The sequence below is a fragment of the Anabrus simplex genome, chromosome 2 (genome assembly GCF_040414725.1).
Source record: "Anabrus simplex isolate iqAnaSimp1 chromosome 2, ASM4041472v1, whole genome shotgun sequence".
NCBI lineage: Eukaryota > Metazoa > Arthropoda > Insecta > Orthoptera > Tettigoniidae > Anabrus > Anabrus simplex.
Genome location: NC_090266.1, coordinates 884,046,726 through 884,074,539, shown reverse-complemented (window position 1 = coordinate 884,074,539; position 27,814 = coordinate 884,046,726). Strand labels below are relative to the sequence as shown.

The 27,814-nt window shown below is 37.8% G+C and overlaps 1 protein-coding gene across 1 annotated transcript in view; it reads right to left on the bottom strand.

Moving 5' to 3' along the window:
• Window positions 1-27,814, bottom strand: part of LOC136863722 (zinc finger protein 236) — a 795,935-nt gene that overhangs the window by 382,965 nt on the left and 385,156 nt on the right. Inside the window, exon 15 of the mRNA XM_068226059.1 lies at window positions 22,486-22,625. Within this exon, the coding sequence (XP_068082160.1) occupies window positions 22,486-22,625 (140 nt within the window). The remainder of the gene's footprint in view (window positions 1-22,485; window positions 22,626-27,814) is intronic.

Sequence of the window (27,814 nt, the reverse complement as noted above, 5' to 3'; positions counted from 1 at the left end):
TGGAAGCAAGAAGAAGCGGTGGGGAAGAGCGTGGAAGAAAGGCAAGTTTTAGAAAGCAAGGTCGGAGAAAGAGCAAAGGGGAACAGGAAGTCGAGTGAGGAAAAGCAGAGAGGCGAACATAGTGAAATAGTGATAACGAAAGAGCAGTGGTCAACAGTGTGAGAATACAAATATTTAGGGAAGCAGCTATGGACATAGCCAGGGAAGAGGAAAGGCAGAGAGGTGAACACAGTGAAGAAATGATTAGGCAGAGTGAAAAGGAAAGGTCTGACAGGGAGAGAATAGAACTGTTTATGAACAAAGGGAGGAGCAGGAGCTTAAGGGATCTGTGGGGAATGAAAAAGAATGATGAAGGTATAGTAACAAGAAGTAAGAAGTCAAGTTAAGGTAGTAAGTAAGGAAGGGAATAGTAGACGAAGATTTGGTGGTAATACAAGGTAAGATGGTTCGGTTGGTTAAGAAGGAGTAAGTTATAGTGACTGTGAGGATTTGATATGTAGGGTGAAATGGATTTAAAATGTATAGTGAATTCAGTTGTTAAGTGTGATTTTGTCGGGGGTGATTACAGCTAAGCAGATTTAAGGATTAACCTGCAAGGAGAGTGGAGTTGGCTAGGTGTTTTCTGGAGTGAAATTTGGAGTGATTGTAATTATGAAAGATAGTCTGGTTTGTAAAGAGTATGTAGAAATTGGTAGGTGGTGGAGTGTGCTTGTTAATGGGTTTTTTGAAATGTATAGTGAATTTAATGATTAAGTATGATTTTGAGGTATGATTATACTTAAGTAGATTTGAATTATATGTGGAGGTGTTTGTTAATCAAATATAAGTTGGAAGGTGACAGAGTGGGGTTGTTACCGGTATAAGAGGTTGATTTGGTGGTATGCGTTGGTATTTTGAGCGATTGTTGCTAAGAGTGAGCGTGGCCAAAGATGGTTAACATGCGAGAGGTTGCACCCGCGGCAATTTGCTGCACTTTTTAAATATTTGTTAATAATTTTGTTGCTAGTTGCTGTAGGACTTAGGGCGCTCATTTCATCCCTCCCCTCCCGCCTGAAGTTGATTATCGTCAGTGTATTGCCTGCTGCGTTCCGGAGTAGTTTCAGTTTTCTTTCGCTCTCAGATTTGCCGTGGCAAATTGCCTTCGTGCGACCCCTGGCGTAGTGCATTCTTACATGACTGCATTTCCAAGAAAGTTTCTTAAGTAAAATTCATGAGGTTTATGGTGGCTTTCAGTGAAGTGTGGTGCTGTAGTTTTATCTTGAATTGTGACCAAATCATTCATTGACATATACAAATGCAAACATTGAGGCAATTTGCTCACACGCGACCTCTCACGTAATTTTACCAGATTTTGCAAAATAATTCATTTTCTTTTTATATTGAGAAAATATTTTCACTGGGTAATTATGTTAGTATCAGTTGAAGGCAGTTAAACAGGGCACATATTTATATTTTTATTAGAGCGTTCACTGCAAAAGGAAAATAGCAGCTCATTAAAATATTAAGCGTGAGCAATTTGCCTTCACACAACTTCTTGCGTTCTAAAATGGGCGTGACCTCTTGCGTGTTAAATAATTTAATGTATGTTCTAGAAAGTGGTGGGTGGATGTAATTGGAGTGGTGGGAGGAAGTAATACGTGTTTATGAGGAAAAGTGATGGCTAGAAAGATGTGGAATAAGAGGTTGAATTGGTGGTATATAGTGAGTGAATAGAAGGGTTGAAATCAATGTGTGATTATGGTTGTATATGTTTGAATGGCAAGATGTTTATGTGTGGTAGATATGTGGAGTCTGGTCTGACGAAGGAGAGAAGGATTAAGCTGGAAGGTGAGTGGAGTGAATTGTGAATTGAGGAATGGTTATTTTAATAGAGTGTGTTCGTACTTAGGTTTGTAGATGATAACACAAGGTGGTCAGGTTTGATAATTGAATTGTACGTGGTGGTATAAGGTGAGAGGAGAGATTTGTGTGTGATGGTTTATGGATGGGAATTATGTAGAGGTACTGGCTTGATGGAGTTTGGCTTGTTATGAGACGGAAATGATAGTAGTGAAGTATGTTTTAATGTGGAGTTTGGCATGATACGTTTGTTTACATTTAGAATAGAAGATTTAGTATGATTAAGAGTGATGGTGATTACAATGGTTGGTAAAGAGTGTAATATTAGATTGTATTGGTGGATTTAGCTTGCAATTATTTAAATGGCAAGTAGTTAGATAATGATGTCATAGTAATGGAAGTGAAACAATGTACTAGGAAGATACATGAGAGAAATAGAGGACACTGACTCAGCGGATGTTTCAACATTGGTCTGGCTCAGCAAGTTGTAATGGTTCACATATTGACATGTAGGAGTGGATTGTGTAATGACTTGCTGTGTCAGTCAGGAAAGGAATGGGAGGACATTATCCTTCCATATGGATGGCCAAGCGCCCTGTGCCGTTCTGCCGTGTATTTTATTTTATCTTATTTTATGCCATGTATGGCATTTTGTTTTGTGTTCACACAGTTGTCATACTCCCACGGATAACGGATCTCCGAAAAGGAGTTGACCGTGGGCCTTTTTGACAGTGTCTGTCGATGATTTCATGGAAATTTATTTTGGTTGTCTGTTGGTTTGTTTATTTTCAGCAAATGCAAATTGATTGATCATATCCTGATAAGGTTAGACATTATTTTTCTCCATTGGAGATCATTAAGATGTACTGTAGATCTGGAGGAAAAAAAAAATTATCTATCCATCTATCTACTTTTCACTTATGAATATTATATCCTGAACAACCCAGCAAAGTTGATCAGAAAAACGACCGTATAAATATAGTTTTGTCCGGGAGCTGGAAAGGCAAATTTTCATATCATGCTCACTGTAACTAATTTCAAGTACCAAGATATTAAACAGCAGGCTATCAGTACAGTCTGCCATTGAGACTAAGTTTCCAGCATTGGGCAAACTGCTTATTACATTTCCACCTAACTGAACCCTCCCCAATACTTTATATAACTTTCAGTAGATGATCCATGTAAGGTATGAATAACAAAGATGAAATATTACAGCCTTGTCTAACCCCTGTGAATACCTTAAACCAAGAACTCCTTCTACCATCAAATTTCACTACAGCCCGATTGTCATTTGAATGCTTATAACAATCTACCCTTAATCCCATAATCCCCCAATACGGGTAATATCTTTTTCCTCGGTACTCTCTCATATGCCTTTTCTAGATTTATAAAACGTAACAGTCTATTCCCCTCATAGCATTTTACAATTACCTGCATTGTATGTTCAAGCCTCAGCCTAAAGGCTGGCTGGATTCTCAATAGCTCCGCCATTAGCTGTCAAAGATGGCCTAGGCATCACTGAAGAGGCATACTGAGGAAACGAAATATGAGGTGGTTTACCACTGCTTTCCTCACTGAGTCAGAAGTTGCTATTACATATTAGCCTGTCAAACCCACTGAAATGCATGCACCAACTGACCCTATGAGCAACATTTTCACACCATTCATAGCATGGACTGGTTGCATAAGGAATGGCATTACTAGCATCACTCATACATCAATCACTTTCACATTGTCAAAGCCAAGGATAAGACTGAGAGAGAAACTCGGTTAGGCCCTATTGGCCCCAAAAACCATGTTTTAAGGGCCTAAAACCAACTGTTATGGAGATATTGGCACCACACTACCCCGCTCTAGGAATCGGATAAAGAAATGACTGGCCATAACCGCGGCAACGTCAGCTAAGGATTCTCCAGAAGCGAGATTATGGATGTATGTTCCAGTATAGCTGTCAACCAAAATTGGTACACATATGACTTCTATCTGGAAAACAATACTGTTGGGGTAAGTCACCCATAGCACCCCTTTGGGTGGGGATGGAAAGGAGGTGAAGTATAAAAATTGTAATCTGTGGTGGGACGGAGAACTGGAACTAAGCATTGTATGTTGTGAAAGTAATTATTGAGTTTGGAAATGTAAATTACTATTTACCCTTTACTTGAAAATCATTGATTATAATGTTTCTTAACATGTGTACCATTTTATTTTTGGACAGAATGAACATTGCAAGACCCAAGGAGTATTCTGGAGTGAGTTTTGTATTCAAATTTTATGTAACTAGAAAAAAAGAAAGTAATTTAGGGAAACCTCAAGACTGGGACTTATGAACTTTATTGTTATCATTGCAAGAGTGATTAAGTGATCTGTATATCAAAAATTGTAATTTTGTAACATTTGAAAAATTTTGTAAGGTGCTTTAATTTTGGGGCATCCTATACCGCACGTGCGGTTACCACTGTTGAAACAGGTGTCGCAATAGGAATATTCGAGAAATTGCTAACTATCTTAATATGAACGTATATGGTCATGCAATTGGATTGGCCAAAAGAACGGGCTTCCCAATTGGCGAAAAGAACTGGAATCTAGTGGAATTGTTTCCCATTGGCTGTTTGTGATCTGGCTATTTCCGGTCTTCTGCCGGCTTTGTGAGTATGATGCAAGTTCTTGGCATCATTTCCATCCGACCGCCCTACCAAGCATTCACACTTGGGGCCTAGTTCCCCTCGCGGAACTCCTATCCTTCTTGGTAAGTGCTATTTCCATGTTTTCTGGTTAGTTTGATTTTTATTTCATTCCTTCTGTGTTTCGGTATTTTTGCGTTTAATGTAATTTTCCATGTTTTAAATTCAACCTGTCTGAGTTTGCCCTAGATTCTTGTTATTACTAATTTCAATTCTTTCACCTGCATTTGGTTTTTAACAATACATTGTAATTCAGTATCATCTTAATATGTTAAACTGTACATAAGTATCCTGATTATGTCTTGATTTCGGTTTCGTGGATCTGTATCTTTCTTCAAGTCTATTTAAATATCCTTGGTTTTAATATGTTGAATATCTGCTAATCTGCTATTCTTTTATTTGTTTCTTTTGAAGTTGTATTTTGTGAATTTTAATATAGTTGAGCTCGAGGGTGATTCTTGAGAACCTTTTCTTCCCCATAACGTCATCCCTTCCCATGGACCTCAATAGGGATCCCGCACTTTCCACAATCTTGTCCTTAGTTGTCGTTTATTAGACCTGTACGTTTTCCTTCACATATGGTTTGATTTTGCGTATTTATTGTCTGCCGTCATTTTTCCAAGCTTTAATATGTAACCACTGCTACTGTGTCATTTTACTATTTCCCTATTCATATTATTAAGTGTCAATATTATTTTATTATTTTTCAGGTTCAGTTTCATTTTATTATTACTATTATTATTTATTTGTGTAGGCATTATTTTCTTGACGCTCGAGGGTGATTCTTGAGAATCTTTTCTTGCCCATAATGTCATACCTTCCCATGGACCTCAATAGGGATCCCGCACCTTCCACAATCTTGTCCTTAGTTGTTGTTTATTAGGCCTGTAAGTTTTCCTTCACATATGGTTTGATTTTGCGTATTTATTGTCTGCGGTCGTTTTTCCAAGCTTTAATATGTAACCACTGCTACTGTGTCATTTTACTATTTCCCTATTCATATTATTAAGTGTCAATATTATTTTATTATTTTTCTGGGTTCAGTTTCATTTTATTATTACTATTATTATTTATTTGTGTGGGCATTATTTTCTTGACCCAACGCTACAAAAATAATAGAAATAGAAAAGGAAAAAAAAAAAAGTAGAATCCACAAACTTGCTCTAGCCCATACCAAAAGACATAGTGTACTGTAAATACTACGTCTCACCAGCAAAGGCATAATTACCTGGTGCATACAAAATTTTTATTCTGTGATTATTGAAGCCATTTCTTTTCAATTTTGACATTGCCAATTTATAACTGTTAGGTTCTTCAGCCTGTCAAAACTAATTTATGAATAACTGAAAAAGAACATGTGATGACATATACATCTAAATAAGAAACATTCACACTACTTTCATGTCTGTTACTTCTCACTTATGAATAACATATCCTGAGTCACCCAGCAATCACTAGTCCCTTCCAGCAAAGCTGGTGAGAAAACGGACTGGTGCAAAGATATTTTGCCCGGGAGCCGACTTCTTTCTTACAGAATACTGTTGACTGCAACTGTGAGCTCACTGCATTACTTTACAATAGAAAAATCTTTATGCTATCCTCCTTTTCAATACAAAAGTGTCCCTCTGTGTAAGATGGGACAATGTCTAACTAGACATGTTTTGGCTTATCTAACAGCCATCTTCAGTAGAAAGCTTAACATGTTACATATATTGACTAACAAATAAAACCCTGAGAAAATCATGTAAAACTAAAAAAAATAAAGATCATGATTGGCACTTAAAAGACATGTGTTGATGTTGAGGTGAAAAGTCCTCTTGTCTAAACTCCTCTGGTTAAAGTAAAATCTTTTTTAGTCCTTTTTAAAAATAAAAGTCTATCTTCCAAGGTGCCGATATTCTGTTAATGGAGCAGCTGGAATTAATTGGTTGTGCAATATGTGAGGGTTTCATATTTGTGTTGCTCAAAGTAGTGAAACCGACAATAAGGGGATTGTGAGTACATGTAATCTGCAATGGGAAAAAGAGGAAAATAAACAGGTGATACAAATAAAATATTGCATCACATAAAGGGATATGGACCCAACTAAATTACTCATTAGGTGGCTGTCCTCTTGATTGACACGACATTGTCAGTCTCATATTCCTGTTGACACTAGAAGTGTGTGTTGTTGGCAGATCAGAGTTAATATGGTTGAGAGGGAAAGCAGAAGGGGGGAAGGGGTGTAAGTAAGTTACAGGAGGGAGATACTGAGGGAAGGGCAGGTATAGTTTTGAAATGTCAATGGTGAAACTCATTCTTAATATCAAACTGTTGACAAATAAGTGGGATGAAAGTTTCAAGCAAAAACTTTTTCTTCTTCTAGTTAATTTTGTTTAAGTTATGTCAAGAATTACTGTATCCATCAGTACCAATATAAATATTCTCAAGTTTATTGCCAGTGAGCCAGGTAGAATGTTTAAGAACGATGGGCCTCCATTTCATACAGTTTTGCCCGGGAGCTGACTTTTTCCTTTCTTTCTTCCAACAAAACGAGGCAGTTGAAGGAACGGGACAAGACAGTGTGAGTCAATCAGTGAGCTGTTATGGTGCACTGTGGTGGTGTCATTCACTACAACATGGCCCGGAGACAACATTAGGATAACTTCACTAGGGAAAGAATCATCGAGAAACTGGAAGAAGGACGAAGTGTGATAAGTGTAGCCCAGGAGTTTCGTATTGCACACAGCACTGTTTCACATGCATCCAGAGCATTCTGAACCACAGGCACTGATGACCGAAGGAGAGGAAGGGGTCGACCACGGTCAACTACAGCAGCAGATGACTGCTACATTGTGCAACAGGCAAGAAGAGACTCATGTCAAGCAGTGGGTGCAATTGCAATCACATTCAACAGGATTGCAAGGCATCCAATCGCACACACCACAATGGTACGGCGACTGCACGGGGGGGGGGTCTGTCTGCCCGATGACCATTACGTTATGTTCTGTTGACACCCGCGCATCGGCGGTAACGCTTGTGATGGTGCCAAGAGCATCAGGTCTGGGCCGACGAGGGGAGGGATCGTGTGCTCTTCTCAGACAAGAACAGATTCAGTCTGAGTAGTGATTCTAGACATACCCTCGTTTGGCGAGAGGTGGGAACAACCAATGCACCCAGGAACATTGTCGAACATGATAATTTTGGTGGTCCAAATTTTATCGTGTGGGGAGGCATAATGTTGCATGAGCACACCGACCTCCAAATCTTTGAACGGGGTACACTCATCCGTCAACGTTACTGTGACAGTGTACTCCTTCCCCATGTGCGTCTTTTCAGGGGTGCATTCGGTCCTCACTTCATTTTTATGGATGACAAAGCACGACCGCATCGAACACGCAGGTAGAGGAGCTCTTGGAACGAGAGGATATTAGGCGAATTGCTCGCCTACCCGTACCCTTAACCTGAATCCCATCGAGCACGTGTGGGACATGTTGGGCATTCAAAGATGTAACGACCATTCAGCAGTTGTCAACCGCGCAGGAGGAGGAATGGAACACCCTACCACAAAAACTCCTTACTGGTACCAATCTTGAGGCCAACACGGGATCACGTTGCAGAGCATGCATTGCTGTTCGTGTTGATGACACACCCTTTTAAAAACATGTTTGAATTTGATTACTCCATCTAATGATGGAATTATATGATGTATTGAATTAGGAGGATACACTTAATTTTACCTTTGTAAACTCTTCGTATGTATGTTTCAAGTTTCATCGAGCAATGTTACTTGACAGTGACACAACATTCAAAAGTCCTTTTGTCCTTAAATTCTGCACATCAGTTTACAACAAATGACCAAGATTTAACAATTTTACATTATGAATAGAAAGGTCTCTTACAAAATATACTTGAGAATATTTTTATTGGTACTGATCAACACAGTAATTCTTCACATAAATTAATGATATTAGGAATGAGTTTCACTGTCAACATTTCAAAACTATACCCGCCCTTCCCTCAGTATCCCCCTCCCTTACCTTACTCACTCCCCTTCCACTTTCCGCTTTCTCTCCCAACCATATTACCTCTGACCCACCAATAACAAACACATCTAGTGTCAAAAAGGAACATGACAGATGAATAACAAACTTCATTCTAATTATGCACAGATAACATATATCTCTTTCCAACATTTTTGTGAAATCTGGTGTCCATATTTACAGACACTTTTGATCATTATAACTATTTTATTTATAAGTAATTCCATAAAGATGTTTGCTTTTTTTATTTCATCTGAGTATTTGCTTGGCATTTCTTCTACAGCGCCCCTGTATGTCGCCCATTCTCTTTCTATCATGAATACAATGAGTGTCTGTTCTGTGAAACTTATCCCTAATCACATCCATGTACTTCTGACTCATTTCCTTATACTAAATATTTTCTACCCCTATCTATCTGCGGATAGACTTAACTGTCACTGTTCTAGGCCTAGTGACATGAAGTTCCCTTCAGATCAGTATTCGTCGAAAAATACCTGGAATATCCATACTTTCCTCAGATTTCAGGAATCGAAAGTCGGGTACGATATAGTCTGTTACAAATCTGCCGCTCCTAACCTTCCATACATAATGCTCATCAGCATTATGCTTGAAGAACACATATCATTCGCGTGTCTAATAGAAACTATGTTGCATGCTATGGGGTTCCTGATGAACAACCTTGTCACAGTCTGTCATGTTCCACCCTTCCCCCTTTCAAGTCTGTTAAGGACAGGTTACTATATCTTATCTCTTCCTTGTAGGCGTATGTTACTTGGATTTCATTAACTCCTAACACATCCAAATGCATCTTCTTTGCTGACTCAGCCAGTTCCACCTCCTTTCTGTCATAGTGTCGGTTACGGTAGTCACGTCCTGTTTTATGAATCATGGGCATGGCTGAGTGGCTGGTAAGTTGTCCTAGAGTTGGGATACCAGTTGGAATAAGAGTGGGCATCTCTGAAATATTCTGAGCCATGGTCCTTCTAGTCCTCAGCCAGCTAAGACTACATAATCCACTGGGGGTCCATAAATCACTAGAGAAGAAATTCTCACTGGGACAAGTAAACCCCTTTAAAAAAAAAACTCCATGGCACAACAGGCCAGAGGGCTTGCAGATTAGAGGCATTGTGTGGTCAACACGGCAAATCCTTTTAGCGATTATTCTTGGCTTTCTAGGCTCGGGCTGCTATCCCAAGGTCAGATAGTTCCTCTTTCGTTCTCAATACGAGTTTATTTTGGTGTAAATAAATATCATACGAGATACATCCACTTCCTTGCATAAAACTACTTTATTGCTGCTACGTCTATTCCTTAACATCACACAGTTATATACAACACTACACTATTACGGGAAACACACTGAAGTAATTTACTTTCGACTCCGTCAAGTACAGATATCAACAAGTTCTCACACTGGTTATTTTCTTCACAGTTTATTCTGAAAAGTACAGATATCATCAGTCAACAGTTCACAGAATTGTTAGAGTTTAAAAAAAAAAAATCGATTTACGTCACACTGACACAGATAGGTCTTATGGCGATCGATGATGGTAGAGGAAATGGCCGGGGGTGGAAAGGAAGTGGCCGTGGCCTTAATTAAGGCCTTGTGTGAAAATGGGAAACCATGTAAAACCATTTTCAGGGCTGTTGACAGTGGGGTTCGAACCCACTATCTCCTGAATACTGGATACTGGCCGCACTTAAGTAACTGCGCTATCGAGCTCGGTACGTGTTAGAGTTCTACAAGAAAGAATTTCAGTCATATTGCAGCACAACTTATTTATTTGTAACGTTAGTTACCTTCAACATGTGTTTTTTAAATCAGAGAACTTTTATAAGTGTGTATAACACGACACTGAGGAATAATTTTCCAGAAGCCTCGATGGATTCATATCACGTAACATACACGTAATATTTTATTATAACTTTTTATCTCTATGTATGTAATTGGATAATGGTTCCTGATTTTAATATTTGAGCTGAAGATGACTCCATGATGAGTTGAAACTGGTCCTCTAGTGTAATAAGATTAGTTCAGTACATAAGAAGTCTTGATTTTGTTGAACATCTTTTTAAGACACCAGTAGTTTAAGAAAAATAGAAATACACATTTTCTTTCCCAAATGAATCTCCAAATGTAGAAAGTAAATGAGTGAATAAACGGTCTTGGTCTTTCAAATCTGCAAAATAAAGTTCCTTATTCGGGTAAATGCAATCTTATGACCACATAATACAAGTAAGCCCCAGTACTGTCAATTGACAATGTCTTTTAACTAGCTGCAGGCAATATACCAACTTCAATTTTAAGTCAAAGGGAAAAAATAAATTATATTCGCTATAAGTTCACAGCAAGGTATTTTTTAACAACAACAACAACAACAACAACAACAACAACAAACAGTTCCGTCTCTTTTGTTAACCAACTACTATTTTTCCCTGTGGGTTGGGGCGATAGAATAACATCCATGATATCCCCTGCCTGTTTTAAGAGGTGAATAAACGAGGCCTAAGGAATCTTAAATTATTTAAGAAAATGCTAGGTAAGTAACTGATAGGCAATCTGCCATCTGCGTAGCTGCCCTAAATGCATATCAGTGGTGATTGATTTTGTAGTGATTGTGAAATATGTATTTGGACTTGGAAGACTGTGGGGAATTTTGTTAGTTCATGTGTTCATTTATTGTTTTTTGCTTTTTTGTTTCCTGTGTATAAAGATATCTAGAATTATTTGGTTTTGACACTACTTCAACATTATTTAATTATTGTGAAAAATTAGCCTTGAAAACATTTAAAGGTAAGATGAAATACTTGTGGGACATAAGGTGGCACACATGCCAGATCGGGTAGGATGCATCCAGGAATTTCCGGTTGCATCAGTTTCCATCAGTTTGGAAATTTCTCGATGCTACACGAGGTATTTTGTAAGAATTATTTTTCTGGGCCCTCATTGGCCATAATAAAACTAATTGCGATTGGTGAATGCGAGAATTGCGGGGCGCTCATTGGTTGTTTCACGATTTCACCATTTCCGGTAGAAGAGCACTTGGCGACAGCCGAACACATCCAAGCCGTCTTGTAATTCTGACCGGCGACAGGAGAAGTTCTCTCCTCCAGGTGATGGGTTTGTTGCCCCCCCATAAGGTAAGCACTTGGATTTTTCATTTTTCGGCTAGTAATATTCAAATGTAGTGTTCAGTTTTATTTCTCTTTATCGCCGGAGCTTACCCGCTTTTTTCTCAGTCGCCAAATTAAAATTAAAATGACTTAGCACTTGCAGCGAGTCACATCATGTTTGTAAAGAGGCAGTTCCCTTTTCCTTTTGTTTTCTTAAATTGTTTTAAAATATAAAATGTTCAATTCCCTTTTAGGTTGTAAATGTAAATCGTAAATTTTCCCCATCAGAGCTGTCTCGCAAAGATCTGCTTCATCTAAGGATATTCCCATTTAGGACGGGCACCTTTTTCAGAAGTATTTTTGTCAAGGCCGCCTCCTAAATGAGCTCTGTACTAAGATATACTTTTAAACTTGAGTTACCCCTTCCTTTTTGGTGTGTGCATATATTGTGTAAGTAACTTAATATTTGTGCCGTGAAATTTACACGTTCAAGTGACGTTCCTTTTGAAATAATGTAAAGTTAGCCTCATTGAAATTGGTGCATACAGTGTAATGTTTGTTATTAGTATTCTGCAAGTTTCGTTTGCAATGATATATAATCAGTGTTGTCACTTTTGCAAATTATGTTATTTCCATCCAACTTACTTATCTAGTAAATTGTATTTTGACATTGAATCACCACTGATTTCGCTTCATCAGCACTGCCAATACCTTTTCACTGCCTGGATATGGTCCCACCGCTTTCCACTAGCCTTTCCTTAGCCGTCATGTTGCTTAACCTGATTGATACTGTTTGTTTTCTTGTGTTAAATGAGCATATGGTTTTTGTTTATGTCTGATTGCGTCTAAACATTTTTAGTTGGCCTTAATTATTATTATCATCTTGTTCATTTGTGTTTGTGTGTAAAGAAAGAGGTTACAGATTTATTGAGAGAGTAAACAACTGTGGGTTGGTGACCACGGGTCCTTAGCGAGTCCAGGCATTGCTTCTCCTCACTTGTATCAGGCTTCTTACTTTTCATCTATCCTAAGTGAACTGCCTTAGTCCACACTTGATCTTTTCTGGCGCAGATGGTATTAGGATTCTGAGGCCCAGAGAGTCTTTAATTTTCACGCCCTTTGTGGTTCTTGTCTTTCTTTGGCTGATACCTTCATTTTTTTGCATTTTTCGATATGTGGGACACCTTTCTTCTTTCCCCCTCTGATTAGTATTAACAGAAGATGTTTGCCCAGATGTCCTTCCCCTTTAAACAGTATTCACCACCACCACCAATTTTTCTTCATTGCTTTCAACCCTTTTTGATTTGTATTGACCATTTACACATTTTCTTGGCTAGGGAAAGAACCACTAGCACAAAATATTATCATTGTCATCATCATTTGGAGAAAATTCTGGCAAATTTTAATTTGACTTGATAAATGCTAGTCAACACTAGCATTGTGCTTCATATAAATACATGGGCGTGTGATGCAATATATCAATCTGTACATTTTTAGTAATGTCATTCAAGTGCAAGGCTCATTCAGACGTGTAAAGCATGAGTTCGTATTATTTTTGGAAGGCTTATCAATATGTAAAGATTGTTGGTTACAAGGATAGTGTGCAGATAGAGGAGGTGACCAATGATAAAGAAGTATTAAAATTTACATATGATAACAATGACTTTTACAATAAGATACAAAAGTTGAAAACTAGAAAATCGGGAGGAATTTATCAGATTTCTGGAGATATACTAAAAGACAATGGGTTGAGATATAGTACCATATCTGAAGTACTTATTTGGTTATTGCTTGCATGAAGGAGCTATACCAAATCAATGGAAAGTTGCTATAGTAGCCCCTGTGTATAAAGGAAAGGGTGATAGACATAAAGCTGAAAATTAAAGGCCAGTAAGTTTGACATGCATTGCATGTAAGCTTTGGGAAGGCATTCTTTCTGATTATATTAGATATGTTTGTGAAATTAATAACTGGTTCGATAGAAGGCAGTTTGGGTTTAGGAAAGGTTATTCCACTGAAGCTCAACTTGTGGGATTCCAGCAAGATATAGCAGATATCTTGGATTCAGGAGGTCAAATGGACTGTATCACGATTGACATATCTATTGCATTTGATAGGGTGGATCATGGGAGACTACTGGCAAAAATGAGTGCAATTGGACTAGAAAATAGATCTTAGAGAATTAGAGTAGGCAAGGCTTTATCTGACCGTGTAATGTAATGTAAGATGGTTCATGGTGTGGGTTACTGTAGTCACGTCCTAGTTCGTGAACCATGGACAACGGCTGAGTGGCCTAGTAAGTGGTCCTGAGTCGGGATACCAGTTGCTATGGAATGGGAGAGGGCATCTCGGACATATTCTGAGTCGTGGCCCTCCTTGTGCTCAGGCGGCTAGGACTATAAAATTCACCGGTGGTCCATAACCTGTTAGAGGAGAGACCATCACTTGGACTAGGTGCAAGTAGGGTAGCATCCTGCTCCATGAATTTACCGAGCTCAGAACATTTTAAGCAAGCCTCGGACCTATGGGAGTAACGGAGTCCCACTCCCATTTGACAGGCGAGGGACTCCTTGGAAACAACTTGGCGAACGAAATGGAATTCGATGGGGAGCTATCAATATTAATGGGACTTATGGAAGAAAGAAAGTAGAACTGGCTGAGTCAGCAAAGGGGATGCATCTGGATGTGCTAGGAGTAAGTGATATTCGGGTAATGGGAGATAACGAGGAAGAGATAGGAGATTATAAAGTGTACTTGACGGGTGTTAGAAAGGGAAGGGCAGAGTCTGGGGTAGGGCTCTTTATCAGGAATACCATGGCACGCAACATAGTTTCTGTTAGGCATGTAAATAAGCGAATGATGTGGGTAGATTTGTCAGTTGGAGGAATTAGGACTAGAATTGCCTCATGTATTCACCATGTGAGGGTGCAGATGAGAATGAAGTAAACAAGTCTTATGAAGCATTGAGTGACATCGTGGTCAAGGTCAACAGCAAGGATGGAATAGTGCTAATGGGCGATTTCAATGCGAGAGTTGGAATAGAACTGAAGGATACAAAAGGGTGATTGGTAAATGTGGGGAAAATATGGAAGCTAATGGGAATGGGAAGCGTTTGCTGGACTTCTGTGCTAGTATGGGTTTAGCTGTTACGAATACATTCTTCAAGCATGAGGCTATTCACCGCTACACATGGGAGGCTAGAGGTACCAGATCCATAATAGACTATATCTTAACCAAATCTGAATTCATGAAATCTGTTAGGAATGTAAGAGTTTTCCAGGGATTTTTCAATGATACAGACCACTATCTGACCTGTAGTGAACTAAGTATCTCTAGGCCTAGGGTAGAGAAAGTGAAATCTGTCTGCAAACGAATAAGGGTAGAAAATCTCCAGGACGAGGAAATTAGACAGAAGTACATGGATATGATTAGTGAGAAATTTCGAACAGTCAACAGTAAGCAGGTTCAGGATATAAAAAGTGAATGGGTGGCATACAGAGATGCTGTAGTAGAAACAGCAAGGTAAATGCCTAGGAACAAATGTGTGTAAAGATGGGAAAAGGCAAACATCTTGGTGGAATGATGAAGGTGAGAGCAGCTTGTAAACGTAAAAAGAAGGCTTATCAGAAATGGCTCCAAACAAGGACAATGTAATTATTAAATTAATGTAGTAATGGTCCACCTTTCAATACTATAATATGTAATATTCTAAATTACATTAATTAGGGACTAGTTTCGGCCTGGGCTGGCCATCTTCAGCCTTAATGTAAAACACCTAATAACTAAACAAATGTACATGCACACAATTGACATAAAAACAAATGAAAACAAATATATACAAAGTGACATTAAAAACTGGGATGGAATATGAATAAATTTGAAAATGAACTAGGTTCTAACATCTTGAGTATGTTCATCATTGAGAATAATTTCAAGTATTAAGTATTAATTTATATACACAGAACTGTTAGCTCTAATACTGCTGATCATTTCAATAGGAACTGGTAAATGTTGATCCTGTAGTTTGTCATCAAATCTATATGTGTGGTGTTAGCTATATGTAATCCATTGGACACTGCTGTAAATAACCACTAGGTGACAGGGAACTGTTAGATGTTGTTTCATCTTCAATCAAAATAATAAATGAGATGCTCTCATGGTGCTTGTTAAATCTTGCTGAAATGTTGTTGGACATTGTCAGGACAGCACATGAAGATGTGGTTAACACAGATACATTGTCTGGTATAAAATTTTTGCGATTCATTGCGGTGCCCATGAAGTTAACCTGATAAATTAGATAAAATTAAATTAATGAATTGAATGAGAGAATGTGTTAGTTAGATGGCATAGGTTATATGAAACTTACCTCTCAATACAGCATGAGGTGTGTGGTTCCATTGTTGAGTGTGCTTCAGACTAACTGTTGTGAAATTCAAATGAAAAGGAAGGAGAGGGGAGGGGAAGGTCAGAAGGAGAGGGGGTTGGAGAAGGGGTGGGGGAGGGGGGTTAAGGTGGGGCTGAAGGATGTGGGAAAAAGGATGGTTGTTGAGGAAATGTGCTGTGAATATTATGAAAAACTGAATTATGACTTGTTGGTTCACCCTCTCCCACCCCCTTCCCCAACCCCCTATCCTTCTGACCTTCCCCTCCCCCCTCCTTCCTTTTCATTTGAATTTCACAACAGTTAGTCTGAAGCACACTCAACAATGGAACCACACACCTCATGCTGTATTGAGAGGTAAGTCTCATATAACCTATGCCATCTAACTAACACATTCTCTCATTCAATTCATTAATTTAATTTTATCTAATTTATCAGGTTAACTTCATGGGCACCGCAATGAATCGCAAAAATTTTATACCAGACACAATGTATCTGTGTTAACCACATCTTCATGTGCTGTCCTGACAATGTCCAACAACATTTCAGCAAGATTTAACAAGCACCATGAGAGCATCTCATTTATTATTTTGATTGAAGATGAAACAACATCTAACAGTTCCCTGTCACCTAGTGGTTATTTACAGCAGTGTCCAATGGATTACATATAGCTAACACCACACATATAGATTTGATGACAAACTACAGGATCAACATTTACCAGTTCCTATTGAAATGATCAGCAGTATTAGAACTAACAGTTCTGTGTATATAAATTAATACTTAATACTTGAAATTATTCTCAATGATGAACATACTCAAGATGTTAGAACCTAGTTCATTTTCAAATTTATTCATATTCCATCCCAGTTTTTAATGTCACTTTGTATATATTTGTTTTCATTTGTTTTTATGTCAATTGTGTGCATGTACATTTGTTTAGTTATTAGGTGTTTTACATTAAGGCTGAAGATGGCCAGCCCAGGCCGAAACTAGTCCCTAATTAATGTAATTTAGAATATTACATATTATAGTATTGAAAGGTGGACCATTACTACATTAATTTAATAATTACATTGTACTTGCAATTCAATACGGATCAGAACCATAAAGTTTATAAACTCCAAACAAGGACCGAGGCAGACAGGGATTTGCATGCAGATGAACGAAACCGTGCGAAACAAATAGTCGTTGAATCCAAAAAGAAGTCATGGGAAGATTTTGGTAATAACCTGGAAAGGCTACGTCAAGCAGCAGGGAAACCTTTCTGGACAGTAATAAAGAATCTTAGGTAGGGAGGGAAAAAGGAAAAGAACAGTGTTTTGAGTAATTTATGTGAACTCATAATAGATCCCAGGGAATCACTGGAGGGATGGAGGGAATATTTTAAACATCTTCTCGATGTAAAAGGAAATCATCCTAGTGGTGTTGCGAACAGCCAAGCTCATGCGGAGGAGGAAAATGATGTTGGTGAAATTACGCTTCAGGAAGTGGAAAGGATGGTAAATAAACTCCATTGTCATAAAGCAGCAGGAATAGATGAAATTAGACATGAAATGGTGAAGTATAGTGGGAAGGCAGGGATGAAATGGCTTCATAGAGTAGTAAAATTAGCATGGAGTGTTGGGAAGGTACCTTCAGACTGGAAAAAAGCAGTAATTGCACCTATCTATAAGCAAGGGAACAGGAAGGATTGCAACAACTATCGAGGTATCTCACTAATTAGTATACCAGGCAAAGTATTCACTGGCATCTTGGAAGGGAGGGTGCGATCAGTCGTTGAGAGGAAGTTGGATGAAAACCAGTGTGGTTTCAGACCACAGAGAGGCTGTCAGGATCAGATTTTCAGTATGCGCCAGGTAACTGAAAAATAATACGAGAGGAATAGGCAATTGTGTTTATGTTTCGTAGATCTAGAGAAAGCATATGACAGTGTACCAAGGGAAAAGATGTTCGCTATATTGGGGGACTATGGAATTAAGGGTAGGTTATTAAAATCAATCAAAGGCATTTATGTTGACAAATGGGCTTCAATGAGAATTGATGGTAGAATGAGTTCTTGGTTCAGGGTACTTACAGGGGTTAGACAAGCCTGTAATCTTTCACCTCTGCTGTTCGTAATTTACATGGATCATCTGCTGAAAGATATAAAATGGCAGAGAGGGATTCAGTTAGATGGAAATGTAGTAAGCAGTCTGGCCTATGCTGACGACTTGGTCTTAATGGCAGATTTTGCCGAAAGCCTGCAGTCTAATATCTGGGAACTTGAAAAGAGGTGCAATGAGTATGGTTTGAAAATTAGCCTCTCGAAGACTAAATTGATGTCAGTAGGCAAGTAATTCAACAGAATTGAATGTCAGATTGGTGATACAAAGCTAGAACAGGTTGATACTTTCAAGTATTTAGGTTGTGTGTTCTCCCAGGATGGTAATATAGTAAGTGAGATTGAATCTAGGTGCAGTAAAGCTAATGTAGTGAGGTCGCAGTTGCGATCAGGAGTATTCTGTAAGAAGGAACTCAGCTCCCAGACGAAACTATCTTTACATCGGTCTGTTTTCAGACCAACTTTGCTTTACGGGAGCGAAAGCACGGTGGACTGAGGATATCTTATTCATAAGTTAGAAATAACAGACATGAAAGTAGCAAGAATGATTGCTGGTACAAACAATTTGGAACAATGGCAGGAGGGTACTCTGAATGAGGAGAAAAAAAGGCTAATTTAGGAATGAACTCGATGGATGAAGCTGTACTCATAAACCGGTTTCGATGGTGGGGTCATGTGAGGCGAATGGAGGAGGATAGGTTACCTAGGAGAATAATGGACTCTGTTGTGGAGGGTAAGAGAAGTAGAGGTAGACCAAGACAACGATGGTTAGACTCGGTTTCTAACGATTTAAAGATAAGAGGTATAGAACTAAATGAGGCCACAACACCAGTTGCAAATTGAGGATTTTGGCGACGTTTAGTAAATTCACAGAGGGTTGCAGACTGAACGCTGAAAGGCATAACAGTCTATAATGATAATGTATGTATGTATGTATGTATGTATGTATGTATGTATGTATATATGTATGTATGTATGTAATAATTAAGAGAGGAATTCCTCAAGGCAGTATTATTGGACCTTTATGTTTTCTTATATATGTAAATGATATGACTAAAGAAGTGGAATCAGATATAAGGCCTTTTGCGGATGATGTTATTCTGTATAGAGTAATAAATAAGTTACAAGATTCTGAGGAACTGTAAAGTGACCTCGATAATGTTGTGAGATGGACAGCAGGCAATGGTATGATGATAAATGGGATTAAAAGTCAGATTGTGAGCTTCACAAATAGGAAAAGTCCTCTTTCTTTTAATACTGCGTTGATGGGGTGAAAGTTTCTTTTGGGGATCATTGTATGTATCTAGGTGTTAATATAAGGAAAGATCTTCACTGGGGTAATCACATAAATGGGATTGTAAATAAAGGGTACAGATCTCTGCACATGGTTATGAGGGTGTTTAGGGGTTGTAGTAAGGATGTAAAGGAGAGGGCATATAAGTCTGTTGTAAGACACCCAACTTTTTTTTTTTTGGTAGTGGCTTTTATGTCGCTCCAACACAGATAGGTCTTATGGCGAAGATGTGATAGGAAATGCCTAGGACAGTGATGGCGAACCTATGCCACGCGTGTCACTAGGTGACACGATTTCGGTGGCACACAACATGAACATAAATGTTTTTATGTAAGTCTTGTAATATAGATTATACATATCTCGTGTATCGTATAGTCATAGTGTTTCAGGCTTAATAAATAAATACCAAAAATCTAAATTATAGTTCCATTCGGACGTGCATTATGGCAAGACGGAAACATTGATAGGTCCGGAAATCAAGTGAGATAAAATGTCAGATGCGGTCGGCGATCCATTTGCTCACCACACATCAGTCAATTAGTGAAGTTCGACGTTTGTGTGGTTGCCAGCAGCGCGTAATTTTTCTTAGTGTGCAACTTTACTGTTTTTAATTTTGTAAGACGAATAGTTGCCAAGAGATTATCCCAATTTCGAGATTTGGAGAGACTATCGCACTTAATTTCAAACCCTCATATTGCACAAATGAGTGATACTAAGGTCAATTTTTTTGAGTGGTTAGAAATGGAGTTGACTGAATTTTAAGAAAGCAGTACATGGGTGAACAAATTCGTACAACTTGGTGAAGCATTGGTGAAAATCGAGTGTGCTGTTTATGGCTCATATTCTCTCCAGAAGCCGGAGAAATTAATACTAGAACAGTGAAACAGCCTCCCACAAATATTTTCGGACATGAAGTAACTTGCTAAAGCGGTACATACTTTGTTTGGGTCATTATACGCCGGCACCAAGCTATTTTCTACAATGAACGTTGTGAAGTCAACAGAGACCATCTTGGTTCACACGTAAGTGCTTCTTGTGTGTTATTGAAGACAAGTTATGAACCTAACATTAATGATGTGGCTACTAAGATTCATCAACAAGTTTCACACTAAGGTTGAGAACGATATTCCACTTAAAGCCTTTCGGCAATATTAGTATTTTTGATTTCTACATCTAATATTACTTAATAACGAAGAGTGTTACAATGGGCGCTAATGTATTCTTAAAACTTACATATTTAAAAATGTATTTTTGCAGTATTGGTAAATACAACCAAGGAACATGCAAGCAAAATTATTATTTTACAAGATATATGTAATAAACTAATAACATATTATGAAACTTAATTTGAAATTAGGGATGGAAGTCGGAGGTGGGGAGGAGGCGAGGGTTATAGCTATTCCAAAGGAAAATGGCACACTGTTTGGAAAAGGTTCGCCATCCCTGGCCTAGGAGATGGAAGGAAGCAGCCGTGGCCTTAATTAAGGTACAGCCTCAGCATTCGCCTGGTGTAAAAATGGGAAACCATGGAAAGCCATCTTCAGGGCTGCCGAAAGTGAGATTCGAACCCACTACCTCCCGGATGCAAGCTGACTGCCGCACACCCCTAACTGCACGGCCAACTCGCCCGGTAGGACCCCAACTAGAGTATGGTTCAACTGTATGGGACCCTCACCAGGATTACTTGATTCATGAACTGGAAAAAATCCAAAGAAAAGCAGTCAATTTGTTCCGGGTGTTTTCCGACAAAAGAGTAGTGTTACAAAAATGTTGCAAAATTTGGGCTGGAAAGACTTGGGAGAAATAAGACGAGCTACTCGACTAAGTGGTATGTTTGTGGTATATTTGTTCCCAATGAGTAAATTTATAATACCAATATAGTTGGTCCATTATTAGACATTATAAATTAGCTCACTGGTGTGAAACACTAGCAACCAGGAATGAGTTAGCTGGAAAATTTAAAATATTCAATAACGGACCAACTATATTGGTATTATAAGTGGTATGTTCCAAGCTGTCAGCGGAGAGATGGCGGGAAATGACATTAGTAGATGAATAAGTTTGATTTGTGTCTTTAAAAGTAGGAAAGATCACAATATGAGGATAAAGTTGGAATTCAAGAGGACAAATTGGGATAAATATTCGTTTATAGGAAGGGGAGTAAGGGATTGGAATAACTTACTAAGGCAGATGTTCAATAAATTTCCTATTTCTTTGAAATCATTTAAGAAAAGGCTAGGAAACAACAGATAGGGAATCTGCCACCTGGGCGACTTGCCCTAAATGCAGATCAGTATTGACTGATTGATTGAATGATTAAATAAAATGAAATAATCGAATAAGCTACTATTTTGTATTTGATTATTTTATCACCAGTTTGAACCATTTTCTATACGCATGCTAATAGTTACACGCTTCAAACCATGAAGCAAAGTTGCTTGGTAGGTGTGTTGGGTTTGCCTCTCACTGTAACAGAGACCATAGAACTAAAATGTTAATAAGGATTCCGGGTAAGATAGTGAATCCTCTTTGATACTGAGTAGAATGAGCTGATGAAGATGCTTATCAAGTTACCATTCAGATCACTTGAGATCTTAAATTGTGTTACAAACTGCCAATAAATAACAAATAACAGTCTGAGCATTAAGCAAGAGAGCTGATATTTCTACCTTCATAACGACTAACATAGTTTAAATGTAACATAAAAGTCACCATGTATTACTAACATCATGTAATATTCAAAACGTTTACGACAAGATTTATATTTCAGATGGTAATGCTGCCATAGCTAAGTTTAGAATCCATTCAATTATAATACTGTGTCAGATTATCACCCAGGAAATGAAGTCTTTAATGTGCTGGAAATCAACTAACATGGCTTTTTCCTTTCAAGCACTCTTAAATATCAACCAACTGTGTCAGAATTCAATTCTGCAACCTTGAAGATATGTAATGAGCATCTAACACACAGCATTACTCACACATCCTCAATTATTTACTGAATACATTTTTTGAAATTAATTGTTGAAAAGTCAAGCCTGTATACTTACCGCCCATGGACTTTCAGACTACTGGATGAAGAAAACTTCTTCAGACACACGCAACATGTATAGTCTTTTACTCCCGTATGAGTTCTTATGTGGGCAGTAAGTGTAGATTTTACAGCAAAAGATCGGAAGCAATGGTTACACTGCAAAAAGAAGAAGTAATGTGAGTAGATTGTATTTCAATCATATGACAGGTATTATATATTACATAATTCAGGTTATAGTAAATAATTATAGGTAAGGTATCTATTATATTTAAATACAATATCATACAATAAAATCTCTCTCTCTCTCTCTCTGACCATGGCCTTCATTAAGGTACAACCACAGCATTTGGCTGGTGTGGAAAAGGGACACCACAGATAACCATCCCACTCTCGGGGGGGGGGGGTTTGAGTCATCTCTCGTATGTAAGCTAACAGCTTCACGCCTTGTTTTAAAAGAGATCGAAGAACTAAAATTTTAACGAGAGAGAGAGAGAGAGAGAGAGAGAGAGAGAGGGAGGGAGATTGCACAATAGTGACGAGTTAAACCAGAGATGTTATCAGTGCTATTGTTCATATTTTGAGCTGACCTAAAAGTAGGGTATTTCACAACCATGTCGGCTGAGAGTATTTGTTTTGTTTTCTTTCCGCACTGACTACAAGAACAATCCAGGACATTTTTAGCGCAAAGCAGCAGATATATATATATATATTTTGTTACAAACTTGGCAAAACTTTCACAAAGACATTTCAATCAAATTTTGAGTGACTAACTTGAGATACGTCATGTCAGTGCAAAACAGATTCGTGTTGAAATCAGCCATGAACTGCTTGCCACTGCCAATGACAATGAAAACTTCCCTAAGAACACCATAACAGGTGATGAGATGTGGGCTTATGGGTATGATATTTAAACTAAACCATGGAAGATGTTCAGGACAATGCGACAAGAGACCTGCACACCATCCCAAGAGAGTGCGTTCCACGAGGCTTTACAAAAATGGAAGAAACAATGGGAACAGTACAATGCCAGTAGAGGGGACTATTTTGAGAGGGGAAATGCTTAAAATGCTGTACAGTAAGTGATAAAGATGTTACAGAAAAAGTTTTGTTTCTTTTTGAACACCCTTCAGGCATTTTTACTATAGACTGTTATGCCTCTCAGCGTTCACTTTGCAAGCCTCTATGAATTTTTCTAAATGCTATCACAATCCCCTATCTGTAACTAGCTCTGTGGCCTCATTTATTTCTATACCGTTTATCTTTATATGGTTAGAAACTGAGTCTAATGACTGTCGTCTTGGTCTCCCTCTACTTCTGTTACCTTCCATGACAGAGTCCATTATTCTGAACAAAAGGAGAAATGGTACAGACATTACATTCGCATCACATAACCCCACAATCAAAACTGGTTTAAGCATACAGCTTCATCAGTTCATTAGAAACTTCCCCTTTATCTCCTCATTCTGAGTACCCTCCTACCACTGTTCCCACCTGTTTGTACCAGCAATCATTCTTGCTACTTTCATGTCGGTTACCTTTAACTTGTGAATAAGATATCTTGAGTCCATCCAGCCTTCACTCCTATAAAGCAAAGTAGATCTGAAAACAGAACTGTGCCTTTTCTACATGTACGACACATACACGTAACTGTCTATTCCTCTCGTAGCATTTTTCAATTACCTAGCGCATAATGAAAATCTGATCCTGAAAGTCCCTCTGTGGTCTGAAACCACACTGGTTTTCATCCAATTTACTCTCAACCACTGACTGCACCCTCCCTCACAGAATACCAGTGAACACCTTGCCTGGTATACTGATCAATGAAATACTTCAACGGTTGTTGCAATCCTTCCCGTTACCTTGCTTATAGATAGGTGCAATTACTGCTTTTGTCCAATCAGAAGGCATCTTACAACATTCGATGCTAATATTATTAATCTTTGAAGCCATTTCATCCCTCCCTTCCCACAATATTTTATCATTTCAGGTCTATCTCCACCTATTCCCACAGCTTTATGACAAAGGAGTTTATTTACCATCCCTTCCACTTCCTCAAGCACGATTTCACCAACATCATTGTCCTTCTCCCCATGAGTTCAACTGTTCACGTCATCACCAGAAAATTTTCCTTTAATGCTGAGAAGGTTTTCAAAATATTCCTTCTACCTGTCGAGTCTATTATGAGTTCACCGGATTTATCCAAAACACTGTTATTTCCTTTCATCCTTCCATTCTAAGATTTTTTAAAAAATGATGCTTTATGTTGCACCGACACAGATAGGTCTTATGGCGGCGATGGGACAGTAAAGGTCTGGGAGTGGGACGGAAGCAGCCGTGGCTTTAATTAAGGTACAGCCCCAGCATTTGCATGCTGTGAAAATGAGAAACCAAGGAAAACCATCTTCAGGACTGCCGGCAGTGGGGTTTGAACCCACTATCTTACAAAGCCTGGATACTGGCCGCATTTAAGTGACAGTAGCTATCGAGCTCGGTCTATGATTCGTTAAAAGTGTGGTGAAATACATAGAAATTGGCAAGAAAATTGTGAATTACAAAAAAGATAAAATAAAAAATATTTGCAATATGTCGTGGCTGTAAAATGTTCACAAATCATGAAGTAGACATTTAAAAACACTCATATTGAAACTACCTGACAAATCATCAGAATTAATGAAAAATTCATTTGTAAAAATAAGGGGTCCCTAAAAACAGGCTTACTTACTGCTGACATAACTAAGCCCTAAACAAAGAGCTTCTGCATTTAATCTGCACTAGCAACTGAAATAAAAAGTAGTTTTAGTTGACACTATTTTCATGAATGAACCCTGTATAACTGGCAATTAAACTTATGATTCATACTAGAGATCACTATTTAATAAACATCCCATTAAATAAAATGTTGTGAATTTGACCCCGGTCATGAATAGTAACATAAAATAGCATAGTTTTTCTCCCAAAGTCAAAAATCCATTGTGAGTAAAATAAAAATTTGTGTAGCCATTTTGAGTACTTACACAAACAATATATAAAGATAAATCTCCTTCACAGCTCCCACAATTCCTTTCATTCCTTAACTAACCCTACATTGTTCCTCACAATATTTTACGTTTTGTTAATGTGCCTTCACTGAACAATTCACTCGATCTTCTTACCTAATACTGATAGTGATCCGCTCCATCACATGTTAACAAGTTCTAAGTTCCTTACTCATGAGTAATGCATGTAAGAAGAGAAGCAGGATGGTGAAAGAGGAGAAGCAAAAAGAGTACCAAGGAGTAGTTCCTCTTACATTACCTTCTCAAATTACCTTCAAGATATTAGGTAACACAATGAAGAAAAAGACACAAAATAGGGTGGTAGTGGTGGTTATTCCAACAAATTCAAGATTAGAATTATATACTCATATGAGTCTAAGTTAATAGCTGCATTAGTCACTCCATAAAACTGGTATCTGGGATAATAATCTATAATAAAAGTCTATGTACACATTACTAAAATTAAACAGAAGAGCAGGAGCCATGAGGTTTTCTTTTTCATATCTGCCTTAATAGATAAACTAGTAAATTTCACACGGTAACTTGGAAACATGAGAGGATTGCACAATAGTGACGAGTTAAACCAGAGATGTTATCAGTGCTATTGTTCATATTTTGAGCTTATCTAAAAGTAGGGTATTTCGCAACCATGTCGGCTGAGAGTATTTGTTTTGTTTTCTTTCCGCACTGACTACAAGAACAATCCAGGACATTTTTAGAGCAAAGCAGCAGGGCACAGAACTTGCAGAACATAAGCTCTGTATAATAATCAACAGGAACATCATTAATCTATTAAGTAACAATTCTAGCAGCGCAGTATTAGGTATAAGAGCTAACCATAGCAGTTTACTCAGATTTTTAGCCAAATTTCAATATGATGATGATGGCGACTATTTCTGAAATATGAGGCTTGGAACACTGTGGTCAACAGGCCAATTAACTTATTGCACCTGAAGTCTTGTTCAAAACCCTGCATTGATAAGGGTTTGTTATGCTCTATTTACTGCTCTTTGAATTTGTGAAAGTAGCAGTAGGAGAACATATCTCATCCCATATAGTGATAACCTTTTTTTTTTTGAACAGCTGATCTAATTTGGATCAAATTTAGTATGAATGAAATGCTGCTCTGAAAAAATTTCAGAATCACAGCTTAAGACACCAGAGTTGTCCACAGCTGAATATATTCAATCAAAATCCTAATCACAGCCTTTTCAGTATCATGATAAATGCAACATTATAGTATGACATTATTAACCCTCTCAGTGCCGTGCATATTTGTTAGGTGCTAGCCAAGAGCGCCACCCTTTTACGTCCAATTTGCAACTCTCTAGAAAAAAAAATTAAATACTCTCTCAATTTACATCCATTTTTTCAGGTAAACTTTTTTCTATTATATAAAAGGAATGTCCTTTTGAATGTATGACACATTATATCAAAAACTATTTATAGTTAAAATTAAAATAAATCATGAATTTAAAAATTTAAAATTCAATTAATGAAAATCCACATTTTAAGGCAAATATATACTTCTAAAAATCATCATGACAAACCAACTGGTGTTATTTCTTGTAGTACACCAATGAATGTCATTTTGGATAAAATTATGTTATTTTGAGGAATAATCTATATATATAAAATAACTTGTCCTGACTGACTGACTGACTGACTGACTGACTGACTGACTGACTGACTGACTGACTAACTGATTCATCATCGCTGAGCCAAACCTACTGGAGATAAAGAAATGAAATTTTGGGGATATATTCATATTAATAAGTAGGAGCTCGCTAAGAGCGGATTTTTGGATATTCCGTCGCTAAGGGGGTGAAAAAGGGGGATGAAATTCTAAAATGAGTGTATCTATATCTCAAAACTTTAAAAGTTTACACATGTAAAAATTGGTACTTATAATCTTCTTTAAAAATAAGGAAACACGTATTTTTTTGTTTTTGGAAAATCCCAATAGGAGGGGTGAAAAAGGGTGAAAAAGGGGTTGAATGCCTTTAATCGGGATACCGGTACTTATAACTCAGAAACTGAAGATATTACAGACCTGAAAATTGGTACTTTTGATCTCTTTTAAAAATAAAGAGACACATATTTTTTTTGTTTTTGAAAAATCCAATTAATGGGAGGGTGAAAAGGGGGTGAATTTTTAAAATTGAGTGCATCTATATCTCAGAACTTTTAAAGTTTACAGATGTAAAAATTGGTATTTAGAATCTTCACTAAAAATAAAGAAACACGTATTTTTTTGTTTTTGGAAAATCCCAATAGGAGGGCTGAAAAGGGATGAAAAATTGGTTGAAT